The 19,730-nt window shown below is 46.0% G+C and overlaps 1 protein-coding gene across 1 annotated transcript; it reads left to right on the top strand.

Annotated features, from left to right (window-relative positions):
- The first annotated feature begins 4,345 nt into the window (after positions 1 to 4,345).
- TEX28 (testis expressed 28) lies at positions 4,346 to 19,687 on the top strand. Its single transcript, XM_049643319.1, is given in 5 exon segments — positions 4,346 to 4,357; positions 7,337 to 7,785; positions 7,787 to 8,068; positions 18,547 to 18,682; positions 19,196 to 19,687. Coding segments are annotated over 5 exon segments (1,152 nt in total). The 3' UTR covers positions 19,469 to 19,687.
- The last annotated feature ends 43 nt before the right edge of the window (positions 19,688 to 19,730 follow it).

Genomic DNA, 19,730 nt, shown 5'->3' with positions numbered 1-19,730 from the left:
TCCGCGCGTCGCCTCCGAGCGCGCCAACTGCCCTCGAGCGCGGGCCCCTCCGCCCGCCAATTTGTCCCGCGCGCCGCTCTCTCCGCGCTCCGGCCCTTCCGAGCGCCAGTCCCCCTCGCGCGCTGCTCCCTCAGCTCAATGGATTTTGAACTCTTCTTTGCGTGTGTGCGGACATTAATCGAAATAACTTAATTTCTTTACATATCCCTTTGTGCTATCAATTCAAAGAGGCCTGCCTCTGCCGGGGTCCAGGGGCTGCTGTGGGGGTGATAAAAAGGTTCTGGAACTAGATGTGGTCTTTTCACCACCTGGTGTATGTAAACGGGACTGCTTCACACACTTTAAAGAGTTACGATGGTGAAGTTTATGTTTCATGCAATTGATCACGATATTTAAAAAAGCCACGCTGGAATTTTACCCTCTGTTGGTCCCTTCCCCCCACCCCCAAGGTAGCCCAGGTGGGCTTCTTAGCAGATGAGCATGCCTTGTCTTTGCGGTGACCTCTTTCTCTTTCTGGAACCCTGTGCACGGCGGCAGGCCACAAGCCCCTTGTGACTATTGAGGGTTAGGGTGGCCTTAGCCCAATGCTAGCGTGCAGCTTTCCCCAGGGAGCTTGACTTCTGGGAGTTTCCCACCTCCTCCAGGTCGCAGCGTAGTCTCAGAGAGCTGTTGGCTTTGACTTTGCGATGATCTTCCAAGGCCCAGCGTGGCTTCCCCACAACTCTATGCCCTAAGTTCAACCAACGCGCAGCATCTTCGTTCAAAAGGGCCCCGCTCCCGAGAGGCCCCGAGTGTCCGTTAATGCGGCGGCTACGCTGCCGTGTTCTTGCTTGGGTGAAGGGTATCTGCGTTGAAAATTTTATTTGCTCAAGAAAAACCTTCGTGTATTCCTACCCGCAGAGTATGTGAGTGTTCTTTTTCCCACCTCCTCATCGACACTGAATGTTTAGTCTTTTTAGTGTGTGCCATTCTCATGGATGAGAAAATCGTATTCAACAGTCAGTGCTTTGACTTACATTTGCCTGATATCCTTGTAGTTGCACATTTTTTTGTACGTTTGTTGCCACTCGTAGTTTGTCCTTTCTGAATTGCCTACTATCCTTTACTGTTTTTGTAATGGATTGTTTGTTTTAGTTTCCTAATTTGTAGGAATTCTCTGCATATTGTGTTGAACAGACTGTTCTCTGTCAGGGAGACTGTAAATATTTTTTTCTCAACCTGTTGCTTTTTGAAAATATTAAGAGATACTTTGGTTTTAAGTGCTTGAGCCCAAACCTAAATGTTGCTTTTTTTTTTTTTGGCTTTTCCCTTCTTTATTTTGTATTTTTAATTTATTTATTCATCACTTATATATAACACCCAGTGCTCGACCCAAGTGCCCTCCTTCATGCCTATCACCCATTTAGCCCACCCCCCCGAATGTTGCTTCTTTTTAACTTCATGCTTTTTTTTTTTCCATGAGAAGGTTTGAATTTTTTTTCTGTAGTAAAATATATAAATCTTTTTCTTTGTGGAATTTTGGGTTGACTCTTGTTTAGAAAGGTGCTCTTCACACAAAGATTGTAAAAACACTTGCTATTATGTCCTTCTAACACTTTTGTTATTTCCTTCTTTTAAAGTTTAATTTATTTTTGAGAGAGAGAGAGTGCACACGCAAAAGGGGGAGAGGGGCCGAGAGAAGGAGACGCAGAATCCCAAGCAGGCTCCAGGCTCCGAGCTGTCAGCACAGAGCCTGAAGTGGGGCTCAAACCCAAGAACCATGAACTCATGACCTGAGCTGAAGTCGGACGCTTACCCCCGACTGAGGCGCCCAGGAGTCCCCTATTATTTCATTTTTATGTTCAATTCTGTATCTTGTCTCAACTTTATATGATGTATATGATGTAAGATGACACTGTGATTTAATTTTTTTCAAATAGCCAATGGTCCCAAGACTATATTTATTATTCTTTTTAAAAAATTGCTCTGCTAGGGTCGCCTGGGTGGCTCAGTCAGTTGAACATCTGACTCTTGATTTTGGCTTGGGCTGTGAACTCGTGGGATCGAGTTCCTCGTCAGGCTCCACACTCTTCGTGGACCCTGCTTGGGATTCTCTCTCCCTCTCCCTCTGCCCCTCTTCCCTACTTGCGCTTGTACCGTCTCTCTCTCTGTCTAAAAATTCTTTTTTCTTTGCCGCTCTTTTGCATTTTCTCTTCCAAGTAAGTTTTAGAAGCAGCTAATGTAAGATTCCTAAGACAATTCCATTGGGTTTTTAATTGGGATTTCATTGAATTGATAAGTTGATGTGTAGAGGGCTGACATATTTGTAGCGTTGAGTCTTCTGTTCAAGAACATACCGTATGCTTTTTGATAATCACGTCGCATCGGCATCCTATTTTATAGCTTCTGTGTACCCTGATATCTCGTTTCTCTTTGTTCCTCCTCTCCTTCCTTTTTTTGGATTAATAGAGTTCCATGGTTTTTCTCCCCTTGGTTATTTGGATCTTATGTACGTGACTTTTTTTTTCTAATGGTTACCTTTAATTTTTTTTTCAATTTTGAGTTTTTTATGTTATCTATAAAATTCCACAATAGAACCAGTCATTAACAACTGTCCATTCTCCCTATTTCCTACTTCCTTTTTAATTTTTAAAGATTTTATGTTTTTTTAAGATTTTATTATTATAAATGTTTATTTTTGAGACAGAGAGAGCATGAGAGTGTGAGCGGGGGAGGGGCAGAGAAGAAGGGGGACAGGATTCGAAGCAGGCTTTGTGCCGAGAGCAGAGGGCCCGATGTGGGGCCTGAACTCACAAACCATGAAATCATGACTTGAGCTGAAGTGGGACACTTAACTGACTGAGCCCCTCAGCCATCCCTAAAGCTTTTATTTTTAAGCAATCTCTACTCACAATATGGAGCTCCTATTTATAACCCAGAGATCAAGAGTCACATGCTCTACTGACTGAGCAAACCGGGCACCCCCCACTTTGTTTTTAAATAAACAATTATTTTGTTCTTTTATTCATTCAATGGTTTACCTGAACATAGTTGAAAGCAGGGGTCGGCAAACTTCTCCTATAAAGGGCCAGATAGTAAATATTTGAGGTCACGTGGTCTCTGTTGAAGCCATTTAGGCCGTTTTTGTGGCACACATACAGCCATAGACAACACCTAAATGAACAAGTGTGGCCATGTGCCAATCACTGTGTTTACGGACTGAAATTTGAATCTTACGTACTTTTCACGTGTCACAAAATACTCTTCTGATTTTTTCATCTGTTTCAAAATTTAATAAACCATTCTTAGCTGACACCTGTATAAAACCAAGCCATTGTTGGGCCAGCTCCTGCTTCAAAGAGTTAAACGGTTCTACAAGGTTTATTGCAAAAGCTGTAATCGTTTCCACCCACGTAATCGTCCACCTCCTGGAATCAACCACTTTCAACTCTTTCAGCTGTTTCTTTTGGTATTTAGCTCCAGTTCTCTAAATAAATTGTTTATAGTGCTATTTTTTATTTTTATATTTGAACAATTATTGATTGTTTTTTTTCACTATAGAAGATGATAACGTAGCTCTTTGTCATACCCCCCCCCCCCACCAAATCCTTCCAGTACGGTATACAATGATTAGGGTTAGGTCATATCTTGGTGTTTGCATTATCAAGTCCATGGAACACTAGTTATAACTGAGTCATCACTCTGATGACTTTTGTCTCCCAATGTTTCGTTGACCTTAGAGTTAACCCCTGTCTCCCACCCCCCCCGCCCTGCTCCCATGTTTCTTGTTCTCTACTACTTTTCATAGGCCCGCACTCCCCCCAGCTGTCTCCATCTCCTCTCCAGCTGGTTACAGATGTCCAGCAGGACGTGCATTTCACTCCCTTGCAGTGTTCTCTCCTGAAGCCTTTTGACTTGCCCCCCCAGCCACTAGCCTGGGCTCCCCTTCCATCATGCTGGAGATATCCTCTGCTTCCTCTTGACTGGTCTTATCGATCCCATCTCAACCTCTTTCTTAGGTTCCCCTCTGGTTTTGGTGATACTCCTTCTCTAGTAGCTTCCAGAGAATGAATGCAGACGGGGTGAACTATTTCGGTTCTTTCATACCTTTAGTCTAATCTCACAATAGACAGTTTGGGTGCAGAATGCTAGGTTGGAAAATCATCCCTCCCCCCAGTTTGGAGGCATTACTTCATTGTTCCCAGTGCTTTGCTGAAAAATCTGAAAACGTTCTGACTTCCAATTGTTTGAACATGACCTATTTTTTTTCTCTCTGACAGTTATTCTCTCAGCATATTGAAGATATCACTCAACTCTTCTGAATTTCGTTAATGCCATTGAAAACTCAGCTTTCAGTCTAAAGGTCATGGTTTTAAAGGTAATTAGCTTTTTAAATCTGGCCTTTTTTTGAGAGAGAGAGAGAGAGAGAGAGAGAGAGAGAGACAAAGCATGAGCAGGGAAGGGGCAGAGAGAGAGAGGGAGACAGAGAATTCCAAGCAGGCTCTGCACTATCAGGGTGCAGAGCTCAATTCAGGGCTCAGACTCACGAAACTGTGAGATCATGACCTGAGCTGAAATCAAGAAAGTGATCGAGCCACCCAGGTGCCCCATAAATCTGGCTGCTTTTAAAATCTTGTGTCTAGATGTGGTTCTATTTCTCTTTTCCTGTTTGGGATTTATTGGGCTTCTTGAATTTGTGTTGTCTTTTATCAGTTCTGGAAAGTTGTTTGTGACTCTCTCTTAAAATCTCGCCATTCCCTCATTCTATTAGACTTTTGCATCTATTTTCCACGTCTTCTGTCTTTCACTAGTTTTTTTTTTTTTTTAATTTTCTGTTTCTTTGTGCCTCTGTGTTGCATTCTGGATGCTTTCTTTACTAATTCTCCCTCTAGCTATTTCTAACTTGCTATTATAGCCATCTCTTGAACATTTAAAAACTTTTACAAATGTGAAATTTGGCAGATGTATGTAAAGGCACAGGAAACATCAACAGACATTTCGGGAAACGATGATGTGAACTGACGTGTAACTGCTACTCAGGTTAAGCACCTTGGCCTCCTCCACCTGTCTCTCCCAATCACGACCCCCTGCTCCCACTTTAGTGGGAGCCACTATCCTGACACTTAGGCTACCAATGCCCATGCTTTTCTTTATAGCTTTATTGTCTGTTGTCCCTAAACAGCATCATTTTGTTTTGCTTGCTTTTCAACTTTATATGCCGAAACCATATATAGTATGGATTTTTCTGTGTTTAGCTTCTTTTGTTCAACATTATGCTTGTTCATTCATATTTTCTTTTTTTTTAAATTTTTTAATGTTTATTATTTTTTGAGAGAGACAGACAGACAGAGAGCAAGCAGGGGAGGGGCAGAGAGAGAGGGAGACACAGAATCGGAAGCAGGCTCCAGGCTCTGAGCTGCCAGCACAGAGCCCGAGGCGGGGCTTGAACTCACAGACTTCGAGACCACGAGCTGAGCTGAAGTCGGCCGCTTAACCGACTGAGCTACCCAGTGCCCCCGTTCATTCATATTTTCAAGGCTGTAGTTCACTTTCATTGCTGTATAGTAGTATGTTGTTGAATATTTTGCAGTTCGCTTACACATTTTACAGCCGATGGGCAGAGGGTTATTTCTAGCAGTTGGCTATTGGGAACATTCGTGTACCTGTTTCCCAAGGCCATACCAGTGAATGCAATTGCTGGGCCATTTGGTATACATGTCTTCAGCTTTACAGTTTAGCACTGCTTTTCCAAAGCGCCCGTACCAGTTTCTGTCCTGCGGCTCCATTTTCACCGAGGAGCCCACCTCAGATCCTCTGTCTCCCTCTCTCTCTGCTCCCTCTCCCACTCGCTCTCTCTCTCAAAAATAAATAAACATTTAAAAAAGCTTTTTAAAAAGTAGAAACAGAACAGAGACTTTACCTGTTCTTTTTTAAAAGTTTTTTTAAAGTTAACTTGTATTTTTTATATAATTTTTTTAAATCAAAAAAATTTTTAATGTTTATTTAATTTTGAGAGAGAGAGAGAGAGAGAGAGAGAGAGAGAGTGCAAGCAGGGAAGGTGCACAGAGAGAAGACACAGAAGCTGAAGCAGGCTCTGGGCTCTGAGATAGCAGGACAGAGCCAAGTGCGGGGCTTGAACTCATGAACTGCGAGATCATGACCCGAGCCAGAGTCAGATACTCAACCAACTGAGCCACCAAGCTGCCCCTAAATTAAAAAAAAAAAATTTATTTATTTTTCAGAGAAAGGGAGAAAGAGCACGAGCGGGGGAGGGACAGAGAGACACAGGGACAGAGGATCTGAAATGTGCTCCACGATGACAGCAGAGAGCCCAATGCAGGGTTCAAACTCACAAGTGAGATCATGACCTGAGCCAAAGTTGGACGCTTACCCAACTGAGCCACCCAGGCGCCCCAAGATTTGATTTTGAAGTAATCTCTATGCCCAACGTGGGGCTCAAAGGCATAACCCCGAGATCAAGAGTCACACCCTCCGCTGACTGAGCCAGCCAGGCACCCCTCCACCTGTCGTGACCTCACCTGCCTCTCCTAGCTCATCACCATCCACTCTGCCCTGGTCCGCTGTCTCCCAGCTATGTTGCTATGGCCATCTTTGTTTGAAAGATGAGAAAACTGACTCTCTGAGTGGTTTATTAACTTGCCCATATGAGAGGTGCATTCATTTGCATTACAGTAGTTTTTTTCACCCCTGACTGTCCGCTCTCTATGAGCAAGGAATGTGTCTGGCTTCTGTACCACATGGTAGGTGCTCAGGAAGTGTGTGTTGAATGAGTGATCGAATGAAGGAATGAACTCGTCGGGATGCGGATCTCCTTGCCTCCCTCTTCGATCTGCTGGCGGTAGCAATATAATAAAACATATGGGTTGATGGGAATGAGCTCATTACGTACTTTATAAGATGAGATCTATACCAATACAGTTGGTATTTGTGGGGAGAGAAGAAGTCCAAGAACAGACAAGACAGGTGTGGAGGGGGGGATTCTAGCCACCTGAGGGTTCTAGCGAGGTCCATTCATACAGCAAAAAGTCAGGTGCTCAGTCAGAGGAGTGTGCGACTCTTGATCTCAGAGTTGAGTTTAAGCCCCATATTGGGTGTAGAGAGGACTTAAAAAAAAAAAAAACAACAACTGGGTGCTGAAAAGAAAGGGAGAGGGGCCCGGAAGTTGAACTTGACCTCTCCAGTCTGTGTTGGGCCCGTCTTGAGTGCACAAATGTTGCATATGTAAGTACCTGTGCCTGCAGCTGAGTATTATTACAGAGTGAGACGACAGTAGGTCCACTTGTACCGTTTGCAGCTCACAGAAGTACCTGTTAACCATTCCTTGTTTCCGACGCAGGCAGAATATACCAAGAGCCCAAGTGCGGCCATTCTCTCCAACGTTTCCTCATGCGGGTCCCTTTCATCCAGCGAGGACGGCCCCCCCAGGGGCCATTCCTGTCTGTCAGATGGGGAGCTGGCCCGGAACTTACAGGATAGTGTCAAGCACCGCGTCCTTTACCTCTCAGAGCAGCAGAGACTGGAGAAGGCCAGTCGGGACGAGAACACCGTGGGCTACCTCAAGCTGGTGTCCAAAGCCAACCGGCACCACGCCCCCCACATCCGGCAGGCCTTCGAGAAGGTGAACCAGCGCGCCTCTGCCACCATTGCCCAGATTGAGCGAAGGCTCTGCCGTTGCCACCGGCAGCTGCAGGGGCTGGAGGGGGGCTGGAGGCCCCAGGGCTTAGCACCCAAGGCCAAAAGCAGCCTGCGCCACTGCAGGCGGCCCAGCGAGAAGGCCCCGTCTTCAGTCTCCCAGGCCAGGTGGGGAAGACTGCCTGTCCACCGACCTGTCTGATATCGTCAGACACTTGCCCCTGGCGAGCCACTTCCCAGCTTCGTGGCCGGGGAAGTCCTGGGGGACAAAGCGTGTGGCCCAGCAGCGAAACCTGCCGTTGCGACAGATGAAGGAGGACCTAAGAGAAGTTAGGGAGCTCCACCTCAGCCTCCAGGTGTCCTATCCGAGCCTAAACGAGAGCCGTCTGATGGGCCTGCAGGTGTCGCTGGCGTCCCTCCAGGAACAGAAATGCAGGTGAAGTGGCCCAACCGCTGCAGCCTGGGCTGTGGGGTCGCCCCGCCCCCCCGCCCCGCCTCCGGGGCTATCGCTGGGAGAGTGGAGGCAAGCAAGGACATGGGTTTGGAGGGTTGCGGGGAGGGGGAGGTGGAGAGGAGCTGGTCAGTGTTTCTCGGGCCCCTGGGCCCCGTGGTGGAGAGGGCTCGTCCCCTGCCTGCTGTTGTGCGCCCACCGGGGCCCTCTCCTGGCAAAATGGGGCTCCAGCTCAGGGTCTCGCCAGCTGATCCCAGAAGCTGTAGGCTCTGCCTGTGGTGGTGGGAGATACTTGCGGTGGCGGTGAGCCTAGCGGGCGCCCGTCATGGGTCACGGAGGGGTCCTGCACATCCCCATCTGTGAGCATAATGTGTGAAACAGGATGCCCTACCTGCCACGATCCCTTCACCTGTGCTCATGGCTGAGCTGGGGCTATTTCTTCTGAAAATGATTGCCTTCTGGGGAATGCTTTCTCCCCGCTGTGTGGCGGGTCGAACTTATTTTCATCTAAGATGAGACCAGGGCTCACAAATAAGGGGGGAAAGGCAAACACAGTCTCTCGAGGACCCGCACTATTCCTATTTGGACCTTTCTTAGGGTCCTAGCGGCCCTCAGGGGTGCCACATTCTCTCCCCTGGTCCCCGCAGTCTGTTGCATCTGGTTTTTGCATTAGCTCTAATTCTTCCAAAGCCTGGCCAGAGAGGGAGGTATTACATGGATGACCCAAGATTCCCAGCAAAGTGAGAACTCTGCCATCCCTTCTTAGCACCTGTGTGTCTGTGGGGAAAGAGGCACTTGGGGATCAGTCCTCTTCTGCTTTCACAGGGAAGCGTTACCTGCATTTACACTGCTTGACAAGTCTGTGGGGGACGCCTCAAAACTACTGCAGGGCAGCAAAGTGTCAAATAAGAGCGCCGATCAGAATTATGAGTTTCTTTTGGGTGTGATGTTTGGAGGACAGGGCAACCAAACCTAACTCTTGGGACTCTTAATGGCAACCCCTTTGTCAAAATACCATTTCCAAGATTGGATTTATATACAGCGAGACTAGAGCCCAGTGGCAGTGACACATATCCCCATAAGTTTCCATACCTCCAGGCCAACAGGACTGTTGTGCTCCCATAAGCTCTTAACCCCTTAGCAAATCAGGATGTGCCTGCAGCGCGGTGGGGCAGGGTGACCTCCCTCCCTTGGGTTCCCTGTGAATTCTACATGCTTGCACTTCTGAAACAGCCACCCCCACCACCGTTGGACTGTGATAGGAGTGTGCTGTAAGCTTTTGTTGTGTTCAGCCACCGAGATTTTCCACTTGTTGCCCACGGCAGTTAGCCTATCTTGATAAATATACATTAGAAGCAACAAAGCAGGTCTGTAGGACTCCGATTTGCCAGGAGACATGGAGAATGGGCGGGAGATGACTATATAATAACAGTGACAGCAGGGAGCAAATAGCATTGTCACCTGTGGTGTTCAGCGACCCACTTTACGGATGGGGAAATGGAGTCTCAGAGAGGCACAAGCCTGAGAGCATGTCAACATGTCCTGGCCACGTAGCTTCCTAATCTAGGGTGAAGGGGACACAGGAATTCATTGAATTTTTTAAAACATATGTCTCCTTCCAATCTTTTAAAAAACCTTTATGTGAGCTAGATGTAGACATGACCTATGTGTTGAAGTCAGTAAAGTGTCACCTGGTGTTCATACCTGTACGGTCACCACCCAAGCCCCTGTGATTGTCACGTCTCCTCTGGCGTGTCACAAACTGAGATTTCAAACCGAAAAGTCCTATGACACTTCTCACAGGTAAATGTTTCCTTTCAAGAGGTCTTTCTTCCTTCCTTCCTTCCTTCCTTCCTTCCTTCCTTAACCACTTTTAAAATGTTTTATTTATTTTTGAGAGAGAGTGCAAGTGGAGGAGAGGCACAGAAGCAGGGGGTACAGAAGAGTCAAAGCGGGCTCTGTGCTGACAGCAGCGAGCCTGGTGCAGGGCTTGAACTCACGAACCGCAAGATCATCACCTGAGCTGAAGTCAGATGCTCATTGACCGAGCCACCCAGGTGCCCCTTTTCTATTTTTGAATTGAGATGAAATTCACAAAACAAAATTATCCATCTTAAAATGTGCAATCCAGTGGCATTTAGTACGTTCGCAGTGTTGTGCAACCACCACCTATATTTGGTTCCAGAACATTTCCATCACTCCAGAGGAACACCCCACCACTCCCCATTCCCCTAACCCTAACCCCTGGTAACCACCAGTGTGCTTTCTGTCTCTCTGCATTTGTCTCTTCTGGATACTTCATGTAAATGGAATCATACGGTATATAGTCCTTTATGTCTGTCTTCTTTCACCCAGTGTAATATTCTGAGATTCATCCAAGCTGTGCATAGGAATAGATCACTCTTTCTTGCTCAGCAGTATTCTACTGTATGGATGCACCACAGTTAGTTTACCCGTTCACCTGCTGCTGGTTGGGGCTGTTATGAATAAAGCTGCTATGGACATTCTTGTACGTCAGCTTCTGGTGGCTGCCGGGACCTTAGCTTGTGGCCACATCACTCCAACCTTCAAGGCCAGTATCTTCACATCTCTCTCTGCTCTGTTTTCATATGGCCCTCTTCTCTGTGTGTAAAAGCTCCCTCTGCTTCCCTCCTATAAGGACGCATGTGGTTGCACATTTGCTCAGGAGGACCTACTCGGTCCCTGCTGCATTACCCCACCCTACCTGCAGGGCTTGATCCCTCCTACATTTGTTTCTTCATCTCAGACTTCTTCAAGTTGCAGGCCACTAGTTTCTAGCTCAGTTTGCCAAAAGCCAGTGCTCAGGTATGATCAAGAATAAACTCATCTTAAGGGCGCCTGGGTGGCTCAGTCGCTTAAGTGTCCGATTCTTGATTTCGGCTCAGGTCATGATCTCACAGTCATGAGATCAAGCGCCTGTCAGGCCCTGCACTGGGTGTGGAGCCTGCTTGGGATTCTCTCTCTTCCTCTCTGTCTGCCCCTCACCTGCGCACACTTTCTCTCTCTCTCTCAAAATAAAATAAACTTAAAAAAAGGATATACTTTTCTTCAACAACAATGATGTTTAAGACAATTTGTATTACAAAGGGTGGCCTTCACAGCTCTGGAAGATTTGGGGGGCATTTTGGTTGGCTGGTCGTCACGTTGTCTTTGTAAGAGCATTTTCTAGAGCGGTCCATTTGCTGGACTAAATGCTCCAGTCAAAAGATATGGGGTATTAGAATGGATTAAAAAAAAAAAAAAAAAAGACCCATCTGTATGCTGCTTACAAGAGACTCATTTTAGACCTAAAAACACCTCTAGATTTAAAGTGAGGGGATTGAGAACCATCTATCATGCTAATGGACGTCAAAAGAAAGCCAGGGTAGCCATACTTATATCAGACAAATAGATTTTAATTTTTTAATGTTTATTTATTCTTAGAGAGAGAGAGACAGAGCATGAGCAGGGGAGGGGCAGAGAGAGAGAGAGGGAGACACAGAATCTAAACCAGGCTCCAGGCTCTGAGCTGTCAGCACGGAGCCCGACGCAGGGCTCAGGCTCACGGGCTGTGAGATCATGACCTGAGCCAAAGTCGGTCACTCAACCAACTGAGCCACCCAGGTGCCCCCAGACAATAGATTTTTTAAACTGAAGACTGTAACAAGAGATGAAGAAGGGCACTATATCATAATTAAGGGGGCTATCCAAGAAGATCTAACAACTGTAAATATTTATGCCCCCAACTTGAAACACCCAAATATATAAATCAATTAATAACAAACATAAAGAAACTCATTGATAATAATACAAGAATACTAGGGGACTTTAACACCCCACTTACAACAATGGACAGATCATCTAAGCAGAAAATCAACAAAGAAACAATGGCTTTGAAAGACACACTGGACCCAATGGACTTAACAGATATATTCAGAACATTTCATCCTAAAGCAGCAGAATATACATTCTTCTTGAGTGCACATGGAACATTCTCCAGAATAGATCACATACTGGGGCACAAATCAGCCCTCAATGAGTACAAAAAGATCAAGATCAAGAGTACAAAAAGATCAAGATACCATGCATATTTGCAGACCACATGCTATGAAACTTGAAGTCAACCACAAGAAAAAAATTTGGACAGACCGCAAATACATGGAGGTTAAAGAACATACTAAGGAATGAGTGGGTTAACCAGGAAATTCAAGAAGATGTTAAAAAAAAAAATACATGTAAGCAAATGAAAATGAAAACACGACAGTCCAAACCCTTTGGGATACAGCAAAGGTGGTCATAAGAGAGAAGTATATAGCAATACCGGCCTATCTCAAGAAGCAAGAAAAGTCTCAAATACACAAACTAACCTTACACTTAAAGGAGCTAGAAAAGGAATAGCAAATAAAGCTTCAAGCCAGCAGAAGAGGGGACGTGATAAAGATTAAAGGAGAGATAAGCAATATACAAACAAACAACATTAGATCAGATCAATGAAACTAAGAGCTGGTTCTTTGAAAGAATTAATAAAATTGAAAAACACCTAGCCAGACTTTTCAAAGAGAAAAGAGAAAGTACCCAAATAAAGTCAAGAATGAAAGAGGAGAGATCACAGCCAACACCACAGAAATACAGACAATTATAAGACAATATTATGAAAAATTATATGCCAACAAACTGGACAATCTGAAAGAAATGGATAAGTTCCTAGAAATATAGAAACTACCAAACTGAAACAGGAAGAAATAGAAAATTTGAACAGACCCATAACCAGCAAAGAAATTGAATCAGTAATCAAAAAATCTCCCAACACAGCTCAGGTCATGATCTCACAGTCCGTGAGTTCGAGCCCCACGTTGGGCTCTGTGCTGACAGCTCAGAGCCTGGAGCCTGCTTCCGATTCTGTGTCTCCCTCTCTCTCTGACCCTCCCCTGTTCATGCTCTGTCTCTCTCTGTCTCAAAAATAAATAAACATTAAAAAAAAATCTCCCAACAAAAGTCCAGGGCCAGAAGCCTTCTCAGGAGAATTCTACCAGACATTTATTTATTTTTTATTAAAAAATTTTTTTTTAATGTTTATTGATTTTTGAGAGAGACAGACAGAGCATGAGCAGGAGAGGGGCAGAGAGAGAGGGAGACACAGAATCTGAAGTAGGCTCCAGCCTCTGAGCCATCAGCACAGAGCCTGATGCAGGGCTCGAACTCAATGAACTGTGAGATCATGACCTAAGCTGAAACCAAGAGCCGAAACCAGGAGTCAGATGCTTAACCAACTGAGTCAGCCAGGTGCCCCCCCCCCAGGCATTTAAAGAAGAGTTAATACCTATTCTTCTCAAACTGTTCCAAAAAACAGAAATGGAAGGAAAACTTGCAAACTTCTTCTATAAGGCCAGCATTACCTTGATTCAAAATCCACGCCAATATCCCTCATGGACACAGATGAAAAAATTCTCAACAAGATACTAGCAAATCAAATCCAACCGTACATTAAAATAATTATTCACCGCGATCAAGTGGGATTTATTCCTGGGCTGCAGGGGTGTTCAATATTTGCAAATCAATCAATGTTATGCACCATGTTAATAAAGGATAAGAATCCTATGATCCTCTCTATAGATGCAGAGAAAGCATTTGACAAAATACAGCATTCATTCTTGATAAAAACCCTCAACAAAGGAAGGATAGAGGGAACACACCTCAACATCATAAAGACTATATATGAAAGACCCACAGCTAATATCAACCTCAATGAGGAAAACCTGAGAGCTTTTCCTCTACGTTCAGGAACACGACAGGGATATCCACTCTCACCCCTGATATTTAACATAGTACTGGAAGTCCTAGCCTCAGCACTCAGACAACAAAAAGAAATCAAAGTCATCCAGATTGGCAAAGGAGCAGTCAAACTTTCACTATTTGCAGATGACATGATACTCTATGTAGGAAACCCGAAAGACTCCACCAAAAAATTACTGGAACTAATACACAAGTCAAGAACATAAAAGTCAATGTACAGAAACCAGATGCATTTTTATACACCAATAATGAAGCAGCAGAAAAGGAAATCCAGGAACTGATCCCATTTACAATTGCACCAAATCCCATAGGATCCTGGGAATAAACCTCCCCAAAGGGGTGAAAGATCTGTACTCCAAAACTACAGAACACTTATGAAACAAAGTGCAGAGCACATAATGAAATGGACAAACAGTCCTGGATCATGGATTAGAAGAACAAATATTGTTAAAATGTCCATATTACCCAAAGCAATGTACACGTTTGATGCAATCCCTATCAAAATACCACCAGCATTTTGCACAGAGCTAGAACAAACAATCCTAAAACTTGTATGGAACCAGAAAAGACTCTGAATAGCCAAAGCAATCCTGAAAAAGAAAACCAAAGCTGGAGGCATCACAATCCTGGACTTCAAGATGTATTACAAAGCTGTAATCACCAAGGCAGTATGGTATTGGCACAGAAACAGACACATAGATCAGTGGAATAGAATAGAAACCCCAGAAATGGACCCACAACTATATGGTCAACTAATGTTTGACAAAGCAGGAAAGAATATCCAATGGAAAAAGGACAGTCTCTTCAACAAATAGTCTTGGGAAAACTGGAGAGCAACATGCAGAAGAAAAACTGGACCACTTTCTTACATCACACACAAAAATAAATTCAAAATGGATGAAAGACCTAAATGTGTGATGGGAAACCATCAAAATCCTACAGGAGAACACAGGCAGCAACCTCTTTGGCCTCAGCTGTAGCAACTTCTTACTAGACACATCTCTGGAGGCAAGAGAAAGAAAAGCAAAAATGAACTATTGGGACCTCATCAAGATAAAAAGCTTCTGCACAATGAAGGAAACAATCAACAAAACTAAGACAACCAACAGAATGGGAGAAGATATTTGCAAATGACATATCTGATAAAGGGTTATTATCTAAAATCTATAAAGAACTTCTAAAACCCAACATCCCCCAAATAAATAATCCAGTTAAGAAATGGGCAGAAGACATGAACAGACATTTTTGCGAAGAAGACATCCGGATGGCTAACAGACGCATGAAGAGATGCTCAACGTCACTCATCATCAGGGAAATACAAATCAAAACCATGATGAGGGGTGCCTGGGTGGCTCAGCCGGCTAAGCATCTGGCTTTGGTCAAGTCACGATCTCCCTGTTTGTGAGTTTGAGCCCCACATTGGGCTCTCTGCTGTCAGTGTGGAGCCTGCTTCAGATCCTCTGTCTCCACTCATTCTCATTCTCTGTCTCTGTCTCTCTTTCAAAATAAATAAAGTAATTAAAAAAAAAAAACCATGATGAGATACCACCTCACACCTGTCAGGATGGCTAAAATTAACAACTCGGGAAGCAACAGACATTGGTGAAGATGTGGAGAAAAGGGAACCCTCGTGCACTGTTGGTGGGAATGCAAACTGGTGCAGTCACTCTGGGAAACAGTATGGAGGTTCCTCAGAAAGTTAAAAATAGAACTACTCTACGACGCAGCAAATGCACTATTAGGCATTTACACAAAGGACACGAAAATACCGATTCAGAGGAGCATGTGCACCCCAATGTTTGTAGCAGTGCTATCAACAATAGCCAAAGTATGGAAAGAGCCCAAATGTCCATCAACTGATGGATGGATAAAGAAGATGTGGTCTATATGCACATACATGTATATACACACATATATATATGTAATGGAATGTTACTCAGCCATAAAAAAGAATGAAGTCTTGTCATTTGCAGTGCTGTGGATGGAGCTATAGAGTATTATGCTAAGCAAAATAAGTCAGAGAAAAACAAATACGATATGATTTCATTCATATGTGGAATTTAAGAAATAAAACAGTTGAACATAAGGGAAGGGCGGGGGAAGAGAGAGGAAACAAACCATAGGAGACCCTTAAATACAGAGAACAAACTGAGGGTTGATGGAGAGAGGTGGGGGTGGGCTAGATGAGTGATGGAGATTAAGGAGGGCACTTGTGATGAGCACTGGGTGTTATATGTAAGTGATAAATCACTAAATTCTACACCCGAAACTAATTTTACCATACATGTCAACTAACTAGAATTTAAATAGAAGTTGAGATAAAAAAAAAATAGAGTGGTTCATTTGCCTCTGCAACTGTAGGAGTGGGGTGGAGAGGATCCTTGACTAAGGGAGGAACAGGGAAGGGAGTCAGCTCTGTCGTAGCCAGGATGCTGTTGCCAGAGGGCAAAGAGCCTGGGGGCCAGAGACAAGGGGAGACTAATAGAATATCCTTGTGAATTAATATTTTCTTCTTGAATACTCTATTCAAGAATTCATTTAAGAATATGTTTGTAAATTCTTATAAATATATTAATGGCAGATCTATTCCTTGACTTCATATCTATGAAGAGTATATTCATGAGGGGCGCCTGGGTGGCTCAGTTAAGCGTCTGACTTCGGCTCAGGTCATGATCTCAAGGTTTGTGAGTTCGAGCCCCACATCGGGCTCTGTGCTAACCGCTCGGAGCCTGGAGCCTGCTTCGGATTCTGTGTCTCCCTCTCTCTCTGCTCCTCCCCCCGCTCATGCTCTGTCTCTCTCTACTTCAAAAATAAACAAATATATATATATATATATATATATGTATATGTATATATATATATTCATTAATATATACTTGAACATAGTTAATATCTTGAACATTCTTGTGTCTGAATCCTTCATGTAAATAGAAAGACAGTCATGGGAAATGTCCTTTCAAGTGGACACTCTACTGCCTCCCCCTCTCTGTGGGCATTGTCAGTCTGCTCTCTTCTCTACAGGGAGCAGGGCAGAGATCAAGGGAATGTTCCTTGAAATGCTGTTATGGACCAGCTCTTGATGAATTGGCTTTCAGCAAATGCCTGGGGGACATCTCCATGGGGGTGTCAGTCAAGTCCTTGAAGCGAGACCAAACCGACCCCCTTGCCTCATATTCCCTGTCTGCGCGACAGCACCATTGCTTAGGCTCTTGTGCATGCCAGAGCCACGTGAACTGATCGGCCGCATCCTCCATTGCCCTGTTTTCCACAGGGTAGCAGGCCCCAGCAATCCTGTGTCTCCAGTGCCTTTCTGCTTCTCCAGCATCACCATCCCCGACTCACGGGACAAGCATTCCGTGGCTCGTCCCCAAGTGACGGTGCTAAAAGCCACATGGCCTCTGTCCTCTGGGCCATCCTTCCTGGTGCCCAAATGAAGAGCCTCAAAGTTTCTTTAAATTATGGAATATTCCAAACCCAGGGAAAATGTAGAGGATAACACGGTCAACACTGTATACCCACCCTCAGCTTTCTCAAATCTTAATTAACATTTACCAAATTTGCCTCAAATGTTATTTTGTTAAGAAGTAAAACTTCAATGCTTATTTTTGAGAGAGAGATAGAGAGACAGAGTGTGAGCAGGGGAGGGGCAGAGAGAGAGGGAGACCCAGAATCGGAAGCAGGCTCCAGGCTCTGAGCCGTCAGTGCAGAGCCCGACACGGGGCTCGAACCCGTAAACCACGAGATCATGACCTGAGCCGAAGTCGGATGCCTAACCAACTGAGCCACCCAGGCACCCCAAGAAAGAAAACTTTAGAAGGTTCACTTGAAGCTCTCACCTTATCCCTTCCCAACCCCTCCCCTTCCACCCGTCTCGCTATCCTCATTGGGCCCTTATCTTTTTCATACGTATTTTTATACTTTTACAACTTCCACACATAGCCATAAACAACTGGTTAGTGATATTTTGTTTGTGTTTTTTAAGAGGTCTACCGAGATATAAGTTACGTGCCATAAAATGCACCATCGTGACTATACGTTTCAATGACCGTTCGTAGATTTACTAAGGTGTACGACCACTGCCACAATTCAATTTTTTGTTTTTGTTTTAATAACAGCTTTATTGAGATCTAATTCACATCCCCATAAAATTCACCCATTTACGATCAGTGGTTTTCAGTGTATTCACAGACTTGCGCAACCGTCACCGCTGTCTCATTCCGGAACGTTGTCATCACTCCAAAAAGAAACCCCATCCCATTGGCAGTCACTCCCCATTCTCTCCCCACCCTCAGCTGCCAGGAACCACTCATCTGTTTCTGTCTCTACAGGCTTTTATGGAATGATTACTGCTTGCCAAACACCGATGCTGGGAATTTATATGGGATTTAATAGCAGGCATGGATAACTCAGATTTTCCTTTCTACGACTTCTAGTCTGTGGCTAGTTTTGTGAAGCCATTGTGAAACAGGATCTGTACATGAAAGGTGTATGAATACCAGCATGTGTGTGACTGGTGCGCGTTTCTGGTGTTCTGAGGCAGACCTGGGGGAGGAGAGAGGAGGAAGGTGGGATCTGAACCCAAGTCTAGTCTTGACGTGGGACTGCTCCTTGCCAGCACAACCCCTGGGCAGAGTGCTCAGGGAGTAGTCCCCTTGTCTTTTGCTCCCAAGACAAGCGTCGGTGGAAGAACAGGTGAATGAGCACGTCTAGGGGTACCCGGATGACATTTGCCGCCTCGAACAGAATCTGGCCCGCGCTGAAGAGAAAATGGCCTATCTGTCCTACGAGGGAGCCAAGGAAATATGGGTGAGCAACTCGCGGGGGAGCTTTTAAAGAAAGGGCCCGTAAGAAGGACAGGGATGAGAGAGGCAAACGATGAGCAGAGCCACCCGGATGGCCTGCGATCTGAGGCAAGGGGCCGGTCCTCAGGCAGCCCCCCCCCCCCCCCCCCCGCTGACGGCTCAGTTGCGATTCACCCATCTGCCACAGAGCTGGAAACATCTAGTGACCGTGTCCCTGCCGCACCCCCGCCCCTGCCCCGAGCCGGCTCATGTGGGAACCGGGGCCTCGCAGCTTTCGCCCGCGGGGGCGCCTCGGCGGAGGGGGGCGCCTTCTGCCGGCGCAGGGAGCTCTCTCTGGGCGCCCCTGCTTCTGACCCTGGGTTAGCAAGCACGGGGGAGGGCTTTCCCTCACCTGTGACGGTCGGGCCCACTCTCTTCCGCGCTCCCAGACCCCACTCCTGTCCGTGGCCAGCTCTCGTGCCGCCGGGTTCTCGGTCCCAGGCCACACTGGATGACGGAGCGTGGCCGAGTCAGCTAGGCCCTTCGCTGTCACCGAGCACGCACACACCCTCCCGGGACGGCGCTCGCACTGGCCACCGTCCTCCCAGCCTTCATCTGCACCGTGTGCGCCTGCCCCCCGCCGCCGCTGAGCTCCGGCCCGCACACCTGCGCCGCCCTCGTGCTGATCGGGCTCGGGTCCCCGGCCTGGCAGAAGCGGCGCGCCGTGTCCGCCACAGACGGGCAGGCCTGGGCCCCCTCCAGATGGAGGTGGCGTTCCGAGGAGCCCGAGCCTCTAGCAGGTGGGCCTTAGAGGGCCTGGGCTACCTACCTCAGGCCGCCCTCCGGGTGTTGAGGGCGTCCAGCCAGCCCTCCCTAGACAGCCACCCTCACTTCCCTTTCCGGCTCCATCGCCACCAGCCCGCCTCACGTTTCCGTTTCGTGATCCTCCCGTACCGTCTGCAGACACAAGGCTTGGGAAATATTAAAGCCCCTGAAGCGCGGTGCTGCTCTCGTCTCTATCCCCCTCATGCCCTCTCGTGACCCCGCGACCGAACCCTCGGAGGCTCAGGTGT

The sequence above is a fragment of the Panthera uncia genome, chromosome X (assembly GCF_023721935.1).
Source record: "Panthera uncia isolate 11264 chromosome X, Puncia_PCG_1.0, whole genome shotgun sequence".
NCBI lineage: Eukaryota > Metazoa > Chordata > Mammalia > Carnivora > Felidae > Panthera > Panthera uncia.
Note: the sequence above shows the minus strand (reverse complement) of the source record. Positions and strands in the feature narration are given on the sequence as shown.